The 21,471-nt window shown below is 34.4% G+C and overlaps 1 protein-coding gene across 1 annotated transcript in view; it reads right to left on the reverse strand.

Annotated features, from left to right (window-relative positions):
* Positions 1 to 21,471, reverse strand: part of USH2A (usherin) — a 798,563-nt gene that overhangs the window by 182,120 nt on the left and 594,972 nt on the right. Inside the window, exons 48-50 of the mRNA XM_032136481.2 lie at positions 16,444 to 16,642; positions 13,159 to 13,327; positions 692 to 910 (exon numbers count right to left, since the gene is read on the reverse strand). Of these exons, the coding sequence (XP_031992372.1) occupies positions 692 to 910; positions 13,159 to 13,327; positions 16,444 to 16,642 (587 nt within the window). The remainder of the gene's footprint in view (positions 1 to 691; positions 911 to 13,158; positions 13,328 to 16,443; positions 16,643 to 21,471) is intronic.

Consider the following 21,471-nt stretch of genomic DNA (forward strand, 5'->3'; position numbering starts at 1 on the left):
CTTCTTGAGATGGAATCCATGCCTGGTGAAGAAGCTGTGAACATTGACTTCACATTTTAATTTTCTTGTCTTTAAAAGCCCTACCTCCAATAACACAAATGTCAGGCCTCCCAAAATCTGGATCTGACTGTGTGGTATTTAGCAAGTGGAAACTAATGTCTAATATCTAATGTCTGAACTTCAGTTTCTTCATTTTTAAAATGTAGATAATTAATAGTACCTATCATGTAAGATTACTGTGAAGATTACTTGAGGTGATAATATATAAAATATTGGTACAGTGTCTGTTAGTATTCATTCAATGATAGTTATTGTTATTTATATTAGTGTTAGCTTAATACGGTAGAATAAGGGAGTAAAAGAATTATAACAAAATATCATTATAATAATTTTGCATGCTATTTGCTAGGAAATATTCTTTTCATTCATAACCAATGCATTCACGTGTGGGATTTTTTTTGGAGGACATGACCTTTTCAAGAGGAAAAAAATTGATGTGTTTTTATGAAATACACGAGATACATGTAAAAATTGGGAGATTACATTGTTAAACAACATGTTCCTAATTATTGCATTAGATATAACCAATGTGAGCTTTAATTACTTATTTGTTTAATTTCTAGGGCAAATTTCTCACTCTCTCTGCTTCTCAGATCCTCCATCTACTGAAAGGTAGACCTGGGCCCCTTACCTGGAAGGCGATTGTACACCACTCCTTCTTCTCCACCACAACACTCTAAATCGTTGCTCACAATCTGTCTGCCACAGCACTTCTGGCCATGGCCATCATGAAGCCTCCCAGCACAGCAAATCTGGTTTCCTGAGGTGGAGTACGGCATTCTGCCACAGCAGGAATCACCAATGCCAACAGAAACCCGATTGTGCTGTTCATCTGGACAGCATACTTCACCTGTCAATTTAGGACAATAATAATCATTACATCAGTTAAAAAAATATGCTACGACTCACAATTAACTTTTATCACAATCATCTTGCAGATCCCAACTGATTGACAGAATTACTAAAGAGAATAATATCATATTGGAGTTGCAAAATTTCCAAATGACTCCAAAGTTTTTGTGTATAAACATGTGTGTCAGATCAGATACACACATGGCAACTTACAGGTAAGTCTATGTTGCCTATTTCCTCACCATCAGGTCTGGTGACATGGACTATGTGGCATTATAGAAAAACATCTAGGAATACTTTTTTGTTCTGTGTAATTTTCTTTTGGAAAGTAGAGTGGATTCAAAAACCAACTATTGATAAATTTATACTGCTTATGATTATAATTTCCTTAACCAAACTATATTTGTGCAACCAAACAAAATACTCCCATGGGGAAGGTTAATTACATGAGAGGAGGTAAAAAATACTGTATTTAAGTCAGTGTACTAGTACTTCTCTGGGCTATGTCACACACTGAATTTTACTACATTTGTCTTCACATGACAGTCTGGGAAATGGGATAAGAATAAGATAATCCACCAGGTGTGGTGATTTACACCTGTCATCCCAGCACTTTGGGAGGCCTAGGCGGGTGGATAACTTGAGGCCAGGAGTTCAAGACCAGCCTGGCCAACATGGTGAAACCCCATCTCTACTAAAAATAAAAAAATTAGCCAGGCTTGGTGGTGCATGCCTGTAGTCCCAGCTACTCGAGAGGCTGAGGCACGAGAATTGCTTGAACCTGGGAGGCGGGAGGCAGGAGGCAGAGTGTGCAGTGAGCCAGGATTGTTTCACTGCACTCCAGCCTGGGCATGTCTAAAAAACAAAAACAAACAAACAAACAAAAAACCAAAAAACAGAATTAGATAATCTTTTGCCTGGTACTTTAAAATCAAAGGACCCAAATACTCTAAATACCAAGAGTTAGCTTGTTTGTTTGGTATAAAGACAACTCTAAAAGACAGAAAATTTTGTAAATGGCTTCCCTTAAGGATACCTTCAAAGAAACTAATAAAAAATTGGTGGATCTGAAATCCAAGCTTCATTTCTCTTCTCTATCTCATGACGCCACTGTGGTTGTCTTCCCTCGTGGCCCTCTGAACCCTGACTTCCTTCTCTCTTTTGTCCTGCTCCTCCTCTTCTTCCTACACCTCCAACAGACCTTCTTCCCTTTTCTCTACCGTTCTTTCTTGAACATATCTTTTTCCCTGGACAATATCTGTTCGTTACATCTTATAAGGTATGTGAGTATGATGACCAATCTGGTGGGTCTTATGGCCTTCATCCATGGTCCGGGTAAGATTTCTATAATCCAATTAATGACTTGTCAAGCTTTCTTAAGAAATGGCACAAATTCACTGAAGAATTTAGGATTGCCTTAGGGATTTATAGTCCTGGACTTCTTCTCAATTAGTTCACCTTTCGGTGAGCCCTGGATATCCTAAAATTTGTTTAGTAAAAGCAAGATGTATTGTTTACCAAAATGATATAAAAATACGGGACAATATTTAACTAAACATAGATATACAAGGAGTATAAAAAATAGGACAATAACTCTTAGCAGCTATCCTTGAGATCTTTCCTGCCCAAATTTATTGGCCAAAAATCCATCTCACAAGATGAAATGAGCAAATTACTAGAAACATACAACTTACCAAAGAAACTATAAGAAAAAAGTTAAAATCAATAGCTCTCATGAATATTGATGCAACAATCTTCAACAAAATACTAGCAAACTGAATTCAAAAGCACATTAAAATGATTCTGCAACGTGACCAAGCGGGATATATCCCTGGAATACCAGGATGGGTCAATATATGAAAATTTAATCAATGTAACACATTATATCAATAGAACAAAGGGGAAAAAAAAGAAACACATGATTATCTCAGTTGATGTAGAACAAATATTTGACAAAATTCAACCTCTTTCATTATAAATCCACTCAAGAAAATAGGAATAGATGAAAACTGCCTCAACATAATCAAGAGTATATGAGAAAAACCTATACCTAATGTCATACTCAATGGTGAAAGACTGAAAACCTTTCCTCTAAAATCAGAAACAAGAAAAGGATGCTACCCTTTGCCACTTGTATTCTACATAATATTGGATATTATGGCTAGAGCAATTAGGCAAGAGAAAAAAATAAAAGGCATCTAAATTGAAAGGGAAGAAGCAAAACTATGTGTTCTCAGACAACGTGACATCATATAGAGAAAACTCTAAAGATTCTAAAAAAACCTGTTACAACTAATAAACAAATTCAGCACAGTATCGGGATACAAAGTCAGCATAGAAAAACCAGGTATGTTTCTATACACTAAGAATGAACAATCTGAAAATAAAATTAATTAAGATAATTTCATTTACAATAACATCAAATAAATGAAAGACTTAAGAATGAGCTTACCAAGAAAGTGAAAGACTGGAATACTACAAAATGTTGTTGAAAGAAATTAAAGAAGACAACCAAATGGAAGAACATCCCACGTTTATGGATTGGAAGCCTTAATATTGTTAAGGTGCCAATACTGCTGAAGTGATCTACAGAATCAATTCAATCCCTATCAAAATCCCAATGCTTTTTGCAGAAACAGAAGAAGCCATTATAAAATTCACATGGAATCTCAAAAAACTCCAAATAGTCAAAACAACATTGAAAAAGAACGAAGGTGGAGATCTCACACTTTCTGATTTCAAAACTTACTGCAAAGTTGCAGTAATCAAAAGTGTGTTACTGGTACAAAGACAGACATATAGACACAGAACAGAGATCCTAAAAATGAAACTTTGCATATATGGGCAAATGATTTTCAACAAAAGTGCCAAGACCATTTAATGGGGAAAGGACCTTTTTTTTTTTTAAAATAATGTTGGAAAAGTTGAATATCCACGTGTCAAAGAATGGTATTGAACCCTTACTTTATACCATATACCAAAACTAACTCAAAATGGATCAAAGATCTAGATGTAAAAGCTAAAACATAAAATTCTTAGAAGAAAGCAAAGGGGAAATTTCATGACATTGGGTCTGCCAATGATTTCTTGGCTATGACACTGAAAGCAGAAGCAATAAGGAAAAAAGATGAATTGGATTCATCATAATTAATATTAATAACTTTTTGGCATCAAAGAATACTATCAACAAAGTGAAAAGGCAACTCATGAGAAAATATATTAAAATTATATATCTGATAAGGAAGTAGTATCCAGAATGTATAAAGAACTTCTATAACTCAAAAACATAAAACAAAGACCTTATTTTTTAAATGGGCAAATAACTTTAATAGACATTTTATTCCAAAGAAGATATACAAATAGCCAATAAACACATGAAAATGTGCTCAATATCAGTAATAAGTAGGGAAATGCAAATCAAAGCCACAATGAGATACCACTTGATACTCATTAGGGTAGTTATAAAAAACATAAAATAACAAACATCAGCAAGAATATGGAGAAATTGGCACACTTACGCATTGTTGGGAATATAAAATGTTAAAATGTTCCACAAAACAGTATGGCAGTTCTTAAAAAGAAAATTAAACATAGAATTACCATATGATCCAGCAATTCCACTTCTGGGTATAAACCCAAAAGAATTGAAAACAGGAGATTGAACAGAAATTTGTACATTTATACATCAATGTTTATGGCAGCTTTAACCATAATAGTCACTAGGCAGAAATAACCCCAATGTCTGCTGATGAATAAATGAATACAAAAGTGTTATATACATGCAGCGAGACATTATTCAACCTTAAAAAGGAATAAAATCCTGACACATATGACAACATGAATGGCCTTTGAAAATGTGCTAAGTGTAACAAGCCAGACACAAAAAGACAAATACTGTATGATTCCAATTATATTAGGTACCTAGAGTAGTCAAATTCATAGAGACCAAAAACAGAATGGTGGTTTCCAGGGGTTGAAGCTAATGGGGAGTGGAAAGTTAGTGCTTAATGGAAACAGAGTCTGAGCTTGAGAAAATAAAAGTTCTAGAGATGGATGGTGGTAATGATTGTAAAACAATGTGAATGTACTCAATGCCACTGAACTGTGTGCTTAAAAAATGGTTAAAATGATAAATTTTATGTTGTGTATATTTTACCACAAAAAAGTCCTGTAAACAAGGAAAAAATAAATCCATGCCTGGCTTCAGAGACCACTTAACTACCACCTTCCAGAATACTCTAGTCTCAAGATCAGTGAAGAAGGTATCATAACTTCCCATAAAACAGAAGATAAGACAGTAGATTGTCCCTTCCTTCTAAATTACAAGAGCTTGCTAAGCACTTAGAAGATACTTTGGCTCAGAAAAAAGAAAAAAAATTCAGACCACATTAATAGCTTTTGGGATTAAGCAATTAGATAAAGTCACGAATGAGGACACCTCTATGTCTAGTCTACACAAAAATGACCTTCAGTATTGTAAGGGACACTGGGAGAACACCTACTCTGCCTTTATTAGTGTATCTTAGAAAGACACAATAAAAAAAAGAAAAGGATAAACTGACAAAACAGCACCTCTCTGTGAAAGTAGCTGCTCTCATCTATCCATAACGGCCCTTGACATAGAGAGAAATCTCTATGCAATTGTAAAAATAGAAGATTGATACTGGCGGTAGGCATATTATCTATCAAAAACTCTTCTAATTTTCCATTATCCCTTTCTAGGAATAACCAAATGTCTCAGCGGTAGACATATCAAATAATTTTCAGATTCTGCTTTTATTTTTCTTTTCTTTCTCTTGAATCAACACATTTTTTGTTTAGTAATTCTACTTCAGTGCATCTGTTGAGAAGAGATGCACTTAGTAAATGAGATACCAGCATTAAATGTGGACCTGAAAGTCTCTTTCTGTAACTCCCAGGAGACGAATTCCTGGTCTATAATTTGGTGGTAGCACCAGCTAATTACCTGATGCCTTTGTGATCAACATCTCTGACTTTGAATGTGTCTCTAAGATCCTCTGGGGCAAAAACTGCTCAGATGTGGGATTCATACAGGATGCTAACCCCTTAAATATGTCTATCAATCTGGCTATGCATTTCTTGAAACTGGCCCAAACTCTACTAAAAAGAACAATATTTAATAACTTGGTCCATTGTATCTACAGAAAGTTACCTCACTTGGCATAATACCTGATTATCCCCTGTACCAGTCCTTGTAGTTCAATGTTCACTCTATCAAAATGATAAGACTTGTGTACCACTTTGTACAAGATTTAAGTGTCACTAACAAGATTGCACTCCCCCATTTCCCTGTAGTTCCCAATCCTAATACCATCCTACTGCCACTCCCTGAGGCAGCTGCTTAATTTATAGCAAATCTATACTTAGCATTTTTTTCATATATTCTTGCACTCAGGCTCACAGTATCTTTTTTGTTGCATTTGTGACAGTTATTCCCCAAGAGTTTACAACAATGCTTTCTTAATTCTCACAATTGCTTAACCATTTCCTTACTATGGTAAGCACAACATGGCCTCCCAAAGACGTCCACATCCTAATCCCTGGAACCTGTGACTATGTTATGTTACATGGCAAAGGGGAATGAAGACAACAGATGTGATTAAGTTTAATAATATGAAGTGAGAAAGGCTCAACTGGTCATTGTTGGCCTGGAAAATGGAAGGGGTCCACAAGCCAAAGAATGTGAGCAGCCTCTGCAAGGTGGAAAAGGCAAGAAAATGGATTCTCTCCTCCAGAAGGGAATGCAGCTCTTGTTGATTTCTTGGTTTTAGCTCAGTGAGACCCATTTCAAACTTTCGATATTGAGACGTATAAGGTAAGTTTGTGTGGTTTTAAGCCACAGCGTTTCTGGTAATGAGTTATAGCAGCAATAGGAAACAAACTGGGCGATATTTAATTTCCTCTATAAGATTCAACTGTTGTACAATATGTGAATGACCATCTGTCATGCTCTCCAGATAGTCTTGAAAAATTGATTCCCTCTATTTGTCAATAGTGGTAGCATACAATCAACATAAAGTCTCTAAATGTCAATTTTATCAGAACAAAGTGCTTTTTCTAGGACCTAAATTCTAGGCTGTGACATTTTGCAAAATGGAAAGTCTTTTTCTCCTCAAAGTTTGGAAGCTCTTCATGACTTTCCCTGGCTGGTTGCTAAAAGTCAACTTAGAGAATTCCTTGGCCTCATAGAATCAACAAAGATCCTTTGTTTCATAGGATCTCAAAGGTCATTAGATGTTTGAATCTCAGCTTTTGGGAACTGGCTATCCCTTTATATGATCTGATGAAAGTGGACACCCCTGAGTCCTTGCTCTGGAAAGATTCATTAGAAACTTTGTCATTTAAAGGAGGCCTGTTAGCCGTCTTTACTCATATGCTCCTCAATTACTAAACATTTTTTTTCTATTTAGATATAAAAGATTGGGTTAGCTTTGGGTATTCTAACTCAGCAGCCCAATGGACATCAGAAACATTAATACTCTGCTAATATTCCTAAAGTTACTTAATGAAGGTCAAACAACTAAGAGGTGAAAGAAATGGGATATGGAGCCAGGCAGTTTGACTCCAGAACCAATATCTTATCCACTAATTATTCAGCATCAAACCACTGAAACACTACACAAAACTTATTCTTTCATAAGAATGTGATCATGTAAAATATTACTTGAAATAGTCATCACTGACTAAGACATTTTTGCTTTCTTTTAAAGGTAGGGATGTTCATTGTAATTTTAATGGAAATATATTTGCTATCTTACTGTTCTACTAACATATGAGAAAAATATATTAAGTCACTTATACACAGTCATCACATTATTATAAAACACACCATCTCTAGGAGCTCAACCTAAAATTTAATCACGAAAATTCCTATTTTGACTAGCTGAGTGTCTTGGTCATGTTTCTATGTCCCATTTTTCCTATGTGTAAAATGGAAATAGTCTTTTAAAAATATTTCATTTAAAAATATTATTCAGGACCATTAGTTTTTTTGGGTGCACATTTCCATGAATTTTAATGAAGAAACACCATCAGGATACAAAAGAGTTTCATCACCCCCCAGAACACCCTCATGCTATCCCTGTATAGTCACATTCCCTTCCGATCCATTACCCTTGGCAATTGTCGACTTTTTTCTCCAAAACTATGGCTTGTCTTGTATAGTATGTCATGTAAATGCAGTCTCACAGTTGGTAGCTTTTTGAGACTGGCTTCTTTCACTGGGCATGATATCTTCTTGGCACTTATCAATACTTTGTTCTTTTTTATTGCTACATAGTATTCCTTTGTTCCACAGTTTGTCCATTTACTCACTCAGGGACATTTGAATTGTTTCCAGGTTTTGGCAGTAATGATTACAGCTGCTGTAAACACTCATGTACAGGGTTTTGTGTAAACATAAATATGCTTTTCTCTAGGGTAAGGAGAGGATCCAGGAGTGGATCGAGGAGTGGATCAAGATATACTCAGGATTTTCTCAAAATATGAATTTCTAGAATTCAGGAGACAGTTGGCTTAGTCAATTATCTTTGAAAGGATTCTATAATATGGTATCTCTAAGTAAAAGGGAACTTAGTAAAAGTTTCCCTGATGATGCTACCAGAGACCAGTGAAGGAGCAAGGAGCTTATTGTAAACAGTAAAGTTACTGTATTTGTTATCTTCCTCTGGGTAAAATAATTCTATTTGGTCTGAAATGTAGTTGCCATATTTTTTGTCTTCACAGTCAGAGAACATAATGTCCCTCTTTGGTAAAGTTTAAGATAATGTATCCCATGGTACAGGGCAACATCAGTTAATTAAACACCACTTAGGACAATGGTGAGCTTAGAGGAAACATAGTGTACACATCTACATGGGGAAAGCCAACACTTTTTTTTAAAGGCTCTTTTGAGCATAACAAATGTTAATTGGTTTAGATATTTTAGTTATATCTTTCTGAATCCCTCAGAATCTTATTTAGTTACTGACAGAAGAAAAGGCTTCAAAAAAAAAGATGTGGATTATATCAATAAGAAATAAAACTAATTTTTTTTTTTCCTCAAAAAGGGGCTATTAGACATAAGATACAAGGATCAGTCACCTTCTCATTAACCTCTCAAAATGAGTCTATTTCAGGCCAGGCTTGAAAATGTTTTCTCTCTAAAAACTACCATGCAGTCTAACAGTTAATTGTTATTCTTATCAAAGAATGACCCACATTAACATTTACTCGGGGTCATTAGCATATTTATAAAAAAGGGAGAGAAATGAACATTCTTTCCTCTTCTGCTCTTTGTTATGGGGTGTTATGGAAGAAAGTCATGAGAAAAAAATAAAGTATGTTATTTACCAATATTTCAGACTAATCTATAAATATCAACATGCCTATACCCATCTTGGTCTTGAACTGGCATACTAGTGACCAGATTTAAATCACGTTTAGATGCAACAGGATTTGGGACCATTGCGCTTTTTTTCCCCTCAATGTAACCAGTGTTAAACTAGTTAACAAAGACCACAGGGCTGAGGACAGAGGTCACAAAATAATCTCTTCATTTCGGTACAGTGAGATTAATGATTGGAGCAAAACACTCTGATTATTTCATGAGATTGCTTTTTTCCTTTTCTCGACACCAGGGTAGGCATTCTAATGCTATGAAAAATGAACTACTTAAAAAAGAATCAAAATTTGGGGCATGCTCAATGGTTTGGTAGATATTAAAATGCTTTAGGTGTGCAGAAACATGTATTTATACATACAGACAATAAATATTTTTTAAACCCTTGGTCTAAAAATTAATTATTAAAAGGCTTATATAATATCAGTGACAACTTCTGAGCTTCCATGAGTTATTTCATTTTTAAGAAAAATGTTAAATTTTATTTTGAAACCTAACAAAAGTAGATTGTGCTGTCAGTTCAAAATCTGACTACTTGTGTTAGCACTGAGAAAGTCACAGGCCAGTCTCCTGAGTTAGTAGCAGTGAAGATGTAACTAAGAATTTTTCATTAGTTTTAAGGGACAGAGGATATTTTGTAGAGTTTGAATAGTTTGTTGCAAATCATCACATAAAAATTTTAATGTGATGTGGAAATGAAAACACTATTACTTAGTTCCATGATCAACTTGGTCTACTGGTGTGAAGAATGGTAGGAATTGAACAACACAAAACGTCCATCTGATCACTGTAATTATAATTTTATAGCAATTATTTGTAAACAAAGGCAGATATGAACCATACATGAAAATTCCCCAAATTTAAGTTACTTCGAGAAAGTAAAGCATTTAACAGTATTTGATCCATTGTTGACATTGTGAGCTGTAGTATGAAGAAGTTTAACAGTTTTCTACAAAATCCTTATTTCCATATATATTTTTACTTTCTCTTACATGGAAAATCTGGTTTACTAGAACTTACTCAATTTTGAAATATTTTTGATAGAGAATAAGAAATAATAGCACTGCTATAAAAACATATGTTTTTTCTATTAACTATAAGGAAAAATAATGAGTGAAGGTTCTCTGCCTTGATTAAACTTGAGCAGTATTTAATCAGGACACCTGAAACCACCTTTGCAAAAATTATGACAGTAAGAAAATTCTGACACTGGAAAATTATGACAGTGAAAGAAATGTGACCTAACCAATTCCATCTTGCTTCTAGCCTCCAAGCTACCCTTGTCCATTCCCGTGCATAGGCCAAGATAACTATGAGAGGTGTTTAGTTTAACTTTGAAACAATCGTGATAGTCCTTTCCTGAAACAAACTTGCTCCTTGCTTGGGGGGCAGAGCACCTTTGTAAAATTAACAAATTAGCCACAAGGAACTATGGCTCAGGTGTTCATGCCACCAGATGCCACATGATTCCTAACTTTCCCAACTGCTTCCATAGATAACATCACTATTGTAAAACCTAAGATTGGTGTTCAAGGTATTTTTCACACTCTTTATCCTGATGGACTAGCTAGTATCACCCAGACCAGTAAACTGGCTCATTTGATCCTGTAGTCCCCATCTAGGAACTGACTAAGGGCGAGAAGACAGCTCTGACTCTCTATAATTTTAACCCCAACCAATAAGCATTCCCCATTCCCTAGCCCTATGCCTACTGCACTATCCTAAAAAAACCCTGGGTTGGGCCAGGCGTGGTGGCTCACACCTGTAATCCTAGCACTTTGGGAGGCCAAGGCGGGCAGATCATCTGAGGTTGAGAGTTCGAGACCACCCTGACCAACATGGAGAAAGCCCATCTCTATTGAAAATACAAAATTAGCCGGGTGTGGTGGCACATGCCTGTAATTCCAGCTACTCAGGAGGCTGAGGCAGGAGAATCGCTTGAACCTGGGAGGTGGAGTTTGCAGTGAGCCAGAGATCATGCCATTGCACTCCAGCCTGGGCAACAAGAGCGAAACTCCATCTCAAAACAAACAAATAAAAAACAAACAAAAAACAAAAACAAACAAAAAACCAACAAAAAAAACCTACGGTTTTTTTTTTGTTTTTTTTTTTTTTTTGAGACAGAGTCTTACTCTGTTGCCCAGGCTGGAGTGCAGTGGCACAATCTTGGCTCACTGCAACCTCTGCCTCCCAGATTCAAGCAATTCTCCTGCCTCAGCCTCCCGAGTAGCTGGGATTACAGGCGCTGCCACACGCCCAGCTAATTTTTTGTATTGTTTACAAGAGATGGGGTTTCGCCATGTTGGCCAGGCTGGTCTTGATCGCCCGACTTCAGATGATCCACCCACCTCGGCCTCCCAAAGTGCTGGGATTATAGGCATGAGCCACCGTGCCCAGACAGATCCTAGGTTTTGAATTTTCTGGGAGACTGTTTTGAGTAAAATCTCCTGTTCTGCTTAGCTGGCTCTGCATTTATTAAGCTCTTTCTCTATTGCAGTACCACTGTTTTGGTAAATTGGCTCTATCTGTGCAATGGGCAAGATGAACCCATCAGGTGATTGCACACCTTCTATATTTGCTCCAGTATTTTGCAAAACAGACACTGGATTAGACAGTGTCTCATTTCACATGCCTTGGATGGATATAGTTATACTGAACATAAAGTACATGAACCAGATGTTGGGCATAAATTTCACCCTAAACTAGATATCTCAAAGTATTCAGCTTTCCTATGGCCTCCAAAAAACTTGTCTTTCTCCTATATCCATTTCCTGCTCTTTAAAGAAGATATCAGTATCAAACTTAAGTAACAGAAAAAAGTTTGTATTCTCAATTACTTTTGTATTCTCAATTACTTTTGGAGGATAAATTGTAACTGACAGTGGTAGTAATGAAGAAATTTAGAAGTCTTAAATAGTCCTTTTAAAAAAATTATCAACAGAGGTTGATGCTTTTTGGTTAAAGAGGCAGTAAAGTACTCAAAAGAGCATAGATTTAGGAGAGACATACTTATATTCACATTTTAGTTCTTTCACTTCTATTCACATCTGTGAATCTGGATATGTTATCGATCCTCTCTAAAACAGTTTCCTTACTTGTAAACTGCCTTGTATAATACCAACTTCCTGGAGTTGTGAAGATTCTATAAGGTATCCTATGTAAAGTTTTCAATACAGAGCCTGTGAGAGACTTGGTACTTTAAAAATAGCAGTTGTTATTAGCATCATTCCCAATTATATTCACTAGGCATTGTTTTATGTAGTTGAAATTTGGAGCAAAATTGCTAGCTAAGTTGGCTAATACTAAAAAGGGATGAAGGAAAAAGTCCAGTTTGCTACCCTTTGCAGCATTCTTCCTTCCCTTGCCTGATTTATAATGATGAGAGAGAATACTGCCAGTGGCCTAGAATTCTGAGACAAATGAAATTTGCAGTTACAATCTATCCAAGAACAATGCATGTGTAGTTTAGATTAGAAATGGAGGAAGTGGGGAACACTTTCATGGAGTGGAACAGTCAACAATTCACATATTTAATAGTGAAAATATATAGTCATGTTAATAAAAGAAGCCACAAGATAAAAGGAGTTAGCCATATCTCCAGATTTATTTCTTTATGTAGTAGATATTGTAAATTCCTCCTGTTCTCTCATTTTCTAATATTTAGCCTTGCTTATATTTTAACAAAGCAGAAGGAAGAAATAGTATTTAGAGCAGGCCATTGGCTATGCGTTTGTGGTTCAATTTTTGTTGAGGGGGAGGTGTTTGAAATAGTTCACTGACATGAACCGTGTGTTTATGTTTTCAGGTTCCCAAAGTTTTTGAGTACACCTGGAAATAATCCTCACCTGGTAGAATTCTAGCGTAATACCCAGAGCAGCACTGATGATTTGGTTGTGCCTCCTGTATTCGGCCACCACAACAAACTCCAGTAGAATTCAGAACAAACGGGATATACTTTTCTTCACAACAGCGGTGTCCAGGCTTGGGGTTATAGAGCACCCCGTTACAACAAACCTGAAAGTTTGAAATCAGTTTTAAAGAAATGTCAGTTTAGTTAAGAGTATTATGCCACTGTATCTCATGTAATATAATTATTTTCTTATAAGGCATGGAAGATCTGAGACCATATTACTCATATTTCGTTGGTTTAAAAATGTATTTTCCAGGATCATTCAAATTTTATAAATGTTATTTTATAGAATGCAGCTTTTTTGAAGTCTTCAACCATGCTTTGTGCTCTATTATAATACTATATTATAATATAGTATTTTAATATATTATAATATAGTATTTAATATTTATAATATACAAATTTTATATAATAAAATAAGATATAAGATGTATATCTCATATCTTATACATATACATATGTATATATACATAAGATATACATCTTTTATTATATAAAATTTTATAATAAAAATAGATATATTTAAATATATGTTTACATATAAGTATATATGTATTTCAAATACATACATTTTTTATTATATAAAATTTTAATAATGCCTTAAACAAAGTCTTATTGTTGGGATTAAAGAGGCAACACAGGTATTGCAGTGAAAGACAACAGAGGAAGTTAATTAAATTTAAAAAATTGTAAATTTCATTTGGGGCTAGGTATGAATATATATTTTCTAGCATGAAAGATTGGAGAGAAGTAGGAAAGAGACTTTTATTGTAGGTCTAAAGGTGAGCGAGTTCTCATGAGATTTGATGGTTTAAAAGTGTGTGGCAGCTCTCCCCGTTGCTCTCTCTCCCTCCTGCCATCACATGAAGAAGATTCGTGCTTCCCCTTCACCTTCGGCCATGATTGTAAGTTTCCTGAGGCCTCCCAGTCATGCTTCCTGTTAAGTCTGCATAACTGTGAGTCAAACCTCTTTTCTTCATAAATTACTCAGTCTCAGGTAATTCTTTACAGCACTGTGAAAACGAACCAATACACCTGGGAACATGTTAGAAATGCAAGTTTTCACAGCCAAATCTAAACCTACTGAATCAGAATCTCTGGGGCTACAGTTATGAGATACTAGGTTTTAACAATGCCCCCAGGTCTTATGTTCACTGGGATTTGTGAACCATGGCTGTCATCTTATGGTAAAGCTTGTTTAAGTATTTTGGGAAACATTAATGTTTACAGTGATTTAGCCAAAAAGCTTTTAAAGCCTCAATAAAAGTCTCTTTTCTACTTCTCTCCAATCTTTCATGCTAGGAAATGTGTGTTAGTACCTAATCCCAAACTGAAATTAAAAATTTTTTTTTTGAAACTTAACTGACATCCTTTATTCTCTTTTACTGCAATACCTGTGTTGCCTCTTTAATCTCAACAATAAAAATAAGACTTTGTTTAAGGCATTATTAAATAGTGTATCTCATTTTATTGTAATAATGTATGACCATTTGCATTATAAGAATAACCAAATGTGATGTTTCTTTTCAAGACTATGAGGTGAGATTTGCACACGCGTGTTTTCTGAAGGTTAACTTTTGCTTCCCTATTCATCAATTTACATTTATTTTCTATAAAAGGTGACCTGTATGATTTTTTTTGTACAGTAGATTTGTCTTAATCATTTTTAAATTGATTTAAAATTAAACTAACCAGTTCTTTGTCATTCACTGAATTTAGGAATGTTACACCAACCAGTCACTTATTTGGTACAAAGCTTCATTAAATTTTTTCAAAAGTTACAAAAAGCAGTTTCTGAAATCACAGCATAAAGAAAGGTAGAAGTAATTTTATAAATAATTTTAGCCTAAACATAGGTAAATATTATTCTGTTAATACTTTATTAGTATTTTTCTTCATCTCATTAATTTTTCTTCACCCTATCACAGGTATATTTTAATTTAATATGAACATTTTAAGAACATCTACCTTTTGATCTTTTAGAATAAACTTAAATTGAAACATTATCTTTACTAGTTTTACTCTACTTAGCTTTGATTTTACCACTAAAGTTATAGGGTTGAAACTTATCAAATCCATTATACAAACCTAAACTACTATGACAGTTTCTGGCCAGAATCAGTTTTTACTTTGATGAAGCACATTGTTTTCTGCACTCCACAAACTTTAAATCATTTATTCATATGTCTATACAACTATTCTCTCTTTGTCCACTTTGTAATGGATAATAAAAATTAAAATAATAGAAGCAAAGAAAAAAATTGAGAAGTGAATTCTGTGTTTTGCCAACATTTTTCCAAGTTATTTTAAATGGAGGATATGTTTAATGGGCAAATTTATTTTAGTATTTTTCTTCTCAGAAATCCCAAATTTAATTTTATACAAATATGTTCATCAGATGTATGTATTTAAATATGTGCATACTTAATGGCATAAAATGATGTCAAACTTAGGCATAATGATAATTTTAGAGTGTAAGTATCAAAAAATGCACAGTTAGTAACTGCTGGCTTTATGCATTTCTTAGATGATAACTACTGCTAAACTTGTGTCAGCCATAATAATTTGTATTTTGATCCATATTGCTTCAGTAACTCACTTTCTTAATTATGATGTTCTTTTGCAGTAAATCTTATCAATTTAGTAGTAGCTTTAGCCATTGAATGTGTGACGCTGTTGTTGACAAATAGGAACATTATTTCATTATATAAAATTCTACCTTCAAACTAAGGATTTTGTGTTGTTTGTCAATAAAAGTAATTTACAAACTCCTCTGTCTGGCTGTATTATTGATCTGATTTCTAGGCCGCATCTAATATGAACATTAATCTGCAAATGACTATAATGCTAAAATATTTCTGACAAATCATAAAATGTCCTCCTCACAGTTACTCATTAGTGCCATATAAACAAACACCTATTTGTAGCTGAAAAGATCTGTTGTAAAGAAAATTTTAAGTCACTCAGTCAAATACAAATTTGGGATGTACCCTATTCTAATAAGTTTATATTTCTTGTGAAGATAATAAAAAATGGGAAGGCTAAAGTTCTCATGAGGGTGATAATGATTTTTGTAAGCATCCTTTCTTTTCCGTGGAGTCTTCTTCATAGAGTAGTGGAAATACTGATCATAATACATCGTGGTGTGAGAAGTTAATAATTTCACTTGGAGTCTTGAGTGAGAAAAACATAGTTCACTGACTAGTTAGAAAAGACTTACCTTAGCTTCAGGAGAATAGCAAATGTGTCCACAGATATATTCAGGTTTTTGACACCTCACTGCCTTGCAGAGCTCATCACTCTGGTCCTGCACTAACTTTTGAGTTTTAGGGCATGGATACCATGTTTTCCATAGGAGATCATATCCAAGAATGATGCCATTTGGCTTCTGTGGAGACACCCATTCAATTTGAAGAGATCTGCAACAGATAGAATAATCAATACTTCTGAAAAGACACTATTTAACATTGATGCTATCAGTCTTAAGTAAAAAGTGGCAGCAATAGATACTAACATATCTATATAATTATATATATTATCATATATTTTCAAATCAATCAAAATTATGTTAGCTTTTGGAAGTATAACACGTGGTGTGAGGTGGTTTATTACTCTAAGTTTCAAAGACAAGAAGCAAGTGTCATATGGCTAATCAGGAAAATCAGAGCATTTTGTTTGGTAAGCAAAGATAAGACATACATGACTTGGTAAAGAAGGTGGCAACTTAATGCCTACTTCTAACCTGCTTCTCCTTTGCCTTACCTTACCTAGGAGTTGTGATATGAACCATAACTGCTCAGAGATGCCGCGGGAACACCATGATGGGATTCCTATGGAGGTTCCTAGGAAATTTTAGCTTTCTTGAAATAGCTGCCACCTTCTCCTTTCCTCTTTCTTTCTGCTAAACGTGATGTCTACAACTTCAGCAATCATCTTTCAGTTATTTGAGAAAGGCCAAAACAATCAAAAAGATGCCGCCATTATCTTTGGCATTGGTGAACCAACGCCAACAACTATCCACAGCGGACTCTTGAACAAAATAAATTTGAACTGTGCAGATCCACTTACATGTAGATTTTCTTCCACCTCTGCCACTTATGAGACAGCAAGGCCAACCTTTCTTCTTTCTTCTCCTACTTATCTTACTCAATATAATGATAATGAGGATGAAGACTTTTATAATGATCTACTTCCACTTAATGAATAGTAAATATATTTTCTCTTATGATTTTCTTAATAACATTCTCTTTTCTTTAGCTTACTTATGGTAAGAATATAGTATAAATATATATACAAACTATGTTTTAATCAGTTTTTTATGTTATCATTAAGGCTTCTGGTCAACAGTAGGCTATTAGCAGTTAAATTTTGGGACAAAAGTTATATGCAGATTTTTGACTGGGTGGGGATCAGCAGTCCTAACCCCTGCATTGTTCAAGAGTCAACTATATATCTAGAGCTATTTACGTAAATCTCTTTTGTCAGGTGTTTTGTTACTTGGAGCCAAAATAAATGCCCAAATTGAGAAATTTTATAGTCACTAACTTATTTAAAACATACTTTGCTTAATTTTTTGACTCGCCTAAATAGATTCTTTTTTTTTCAATAACTGTTTAACTGGCATGGTCTGACATGATTTTTGGTGAAAAATATAGAACTTAAAGATTCCCATAAGAAATATGTTTACATTGTCATGTTCTTAAAGAAAATGTTTGATTTTAAAAAACTGAGTGATAATTTCAATTTAAACCCAAGTAGAAAGTTTTTATGAGAGGCAGGGTTTGGTATACAATGAAGGTATAACATCTGATCAAAACTTTACTGCATTTTCAATGATCTATTAATATTTCATTTGCTGTAGCAAATGAGGTCATAACATAAAGCTGTTCACAGAGGAGACAACCCCGAATAAAATGATTTGGTCTCAGGTTAATGTTATGGAACTTAAATTCTGCACTTAGGTCTACTTGCCAGAAAAATACTGCCTAGACCACACATCTATGCTATCTTTAGTATTTGCTTAATAATATCTACAAGAAGACAGTAGTTAAAGTTTTTAATAAAGCCCCAGAGATTTGAACATGACATATTCTTGCAGTGTAGCACAGCAAAGAAAACCCCCTTTTTGTGAAACACAAGGTAAATATAAAAATTATAATGATTTTTTTGTTCTCATTGTTTTCAAAAAAATGGGTGAAACTCTGACATTCAAGGTTCATTCTTTTTTTATGATTCTAGAATTTCTAGCCATAAAAATTAACTAATCACAAATATCTGTAGGGTACATTTTACATATAAAGCATTAGTGTTCCCATATATACTTTGGAATAAAGCAAGCACATAAGAACCTTGTCCTTCTACTTCAAAAGTTAAACAATAAAAATCTCACAACTTATGTTGGATGCTTTTTTGCTATCGTGTAAAATAACATTTCAACTATACCTTTCATTTTAAGGCAAAATAAGTCTTTGCAGGCCAAATTACTGAACCCTATCAGAATTCCAAGTGATGTCACATATTAGGAATTCAATTAAGCCCAAATATTTATGTTAAAAAGTGGCAGTCAAGATAAACCTCGACATTTTAATAGACTGCTAAAAAAAGAAAATTATTATTTCAGGTTTGTGGAGGTACAAACAACACATTCAGTAATAAAACTCTGTAGATAGGAAATTAATGTCACCTATGAGAGAACAGTCTCATAGGTGACTTGTATAGCCACAGCTATTATTCTAAAGTCTTTATCCAACTTTCAAAATTAATTCCACATTCTGCAGATACCTCTTTTGTATTCTCTGCATAATCAACTACAGAAAAGATTACATTTAAGTGACATTCAAGAGTTTGACTTATCCACAAAAGCTCGTGAACTAGTAAAGTCTAGAAAATCCCATGCAGAGCACATTCCATGCCATTATAACTTCTCTTTCTCGTGCAACATAACTGTTAAGTGAGACAGCCTATATTTTCAGCGAGAACATGAACAGTTTGCTTTTGAGGATTTAATCAAGTACACGAAGGAAAATGATTAAGAAGAGAAGTGGGTTTAACATCTGTACATCTCTCATTAGAGCCAACTGGAGAGACAATTGAAAGTCCTTTCGTTGCTGATCTGAAAATGAAAGGCATCTTTGAGAAATATGCATCATTATTAGCGGGATTAATTGTTTCATTGCTTTGATGTTGAAGAGTAAAATGGAACATTCTTCAATCCCAGGAATAAATGTTAAATATTGGAGAAAAAGAGGTGAAGATATTTTTGGGCACTCAGGCATAAACATAAACAGATTGCAAATATTCAAATGAATTTTTTTGGTAGACTTGTTCATGAAATAACTGTTACAGTTTTTTTTAGAATTAAAGTAATAGGAACTGAAATTTAAGATACCTTAATATAATTTCTGATAAAAGTCACCATGTCTACACACATTTTTTCCCTCTCAAATCTTTGGGTTACATTTTCTCATATTTTCTTGTTCCTTCACACACACACGCACACACACACACACACACACATCCCACATACACACATTGTGGATTATACATTGCAAAGTCTCTAGGTTGAATTGTCTTCCTCTGAAAGTAACGGGCTTTACTAGCAGTCAGTTAAATTACAGGTGGATTACAATCTTGGGGAAGCCTGGAGTTTAAAAAAATATATTTTAATCAATACATAATAGATGTAAGTATTTAGGGTCCATGTGAGAATTTAATACATTCATATAATTTGTAAAGAACAAATCAATGTAATTGGCATATCTATCACCTTAAGTATTTGTCTTTTCTTTATGCTAACAACATTTAAATTATTCCCTTCTAGCTATTGTGAAATATGTAAAAGATATTGTAAACTATAAATCACCTTACTGATCTATCAAATACTAGGTATTATCTCTTCATTGAAACTGTCAATTTATATCCATTAATCAATCTATCTCCCCACGACCCTTTCAGGCCTCTGGTAATCATCAATCTACTCTCTACCTTCATGAGGTTCACTTTTTTATCTCCAACATATGAAAGAGAACATGCAACGTTTGTCTTTCTATGCCTGACTTATTTCACTTAACATAATGACCTCCAGTTCCATCCATTTTGCTGTAAATAATAGGAGTTAAGTCTTTTTTTTATGGCGGAATAAGAGTCCATTGTGTATATGTACCACATTTTCTTTATCCATTCATTCAGGATGAGCACTTAGGTTGATTTCATATTTTGGCTATTGTGAATAGCACTGCAACAAACATGGGAGTACAGGTGTCTTTTCAATATATTGTTTTCCTTTCTTTTGGATATACACCCAGTAGTGAATTGCTACATTATACAGTAGTTCAATTTTTAGTTTCATGAGGAACCCCCATACAATATTCTATAGTGGCTGTACGAATTTACATTCCCACTAACAGTGTAAATAGAGTTCCCCTTTCTCCACATCTTCACCAGCATCCATTATTTCCTGCTTTTTTATTTTATCAAAGCCATTTTATCTGGTTGACATAATATTTCATTACGGTTTTGAGTTGCAATTCTCATCTCTTTGGTGATGTTGAACATTTTTTCATATACCTGTTGGCCATTTGTATGTCTTCTGAATAGGCAATAGGCAATATAAATGCCTATTCAGATCATTTGCCCGTTTTTAATCAGATGTTTTGTTTTTATTTTGCTAACGAGTTGTTTAAGCTATTTGTATATCCCAATTATTAATTCATTGTCAGATAGATAGTTTGCAAGTATTTTCTCTCATTCTATGGCGTGTCTATTCACTTTGCTAATTGTTTCCTTTGTTGTGCAGAAGCTTTTTAGCTTGATGTAATCCCATTTTTCTGTTTTTGCTTCTCTTGCCAGTGTTTTTGAGATCTCACACAAATGCCTTTGTCTAGATCATGTCTGGGAGCATCTCCCCAATGTTTTCTTCTGTTGGCTTTACAGTTTCGGGTCTTAGACTTAAGTATTTAATCCATTTCGAGGTGATCCTTGAATGTGGTAAGAGATAGGGGTCTAGTTTCATTCTTCTGCATATGGGTATCTAGTTTTCCCAGCACCATTTATTAAAAAGACTGTTTCCTCATGGCAAGTTCTTGGTTCCGTTGTTAAAAATGAGTTGTCTGTAAATGCATGGATTTATACCTGTGTTCTCTATTCTATTCCATTGGTTTATGTGTCTGTTTTTATGCCAATACCATGTTGATTTGGTTTCTTTAGGTTTGTGCTATATTTTGAAGTAAGTAGTGTAATGCCTCCAGCT

The sequence above is a fragment of the Hylobates moloch genome, unplaced genomic scaffold (assembly GCF_009828535.3).
Source record: "Hylobates moloch isolate HMO894 unplaced genomic scaffold, HMol_V3 SCAFFOLD_18, whole genome shotgun sequence".
Taxonomy (NCBI): Eukaryota; Metazoa; Chordata; class Mammalia; order Primates; family Hylobatidae; genus Hylobates; species Hylobates moloch.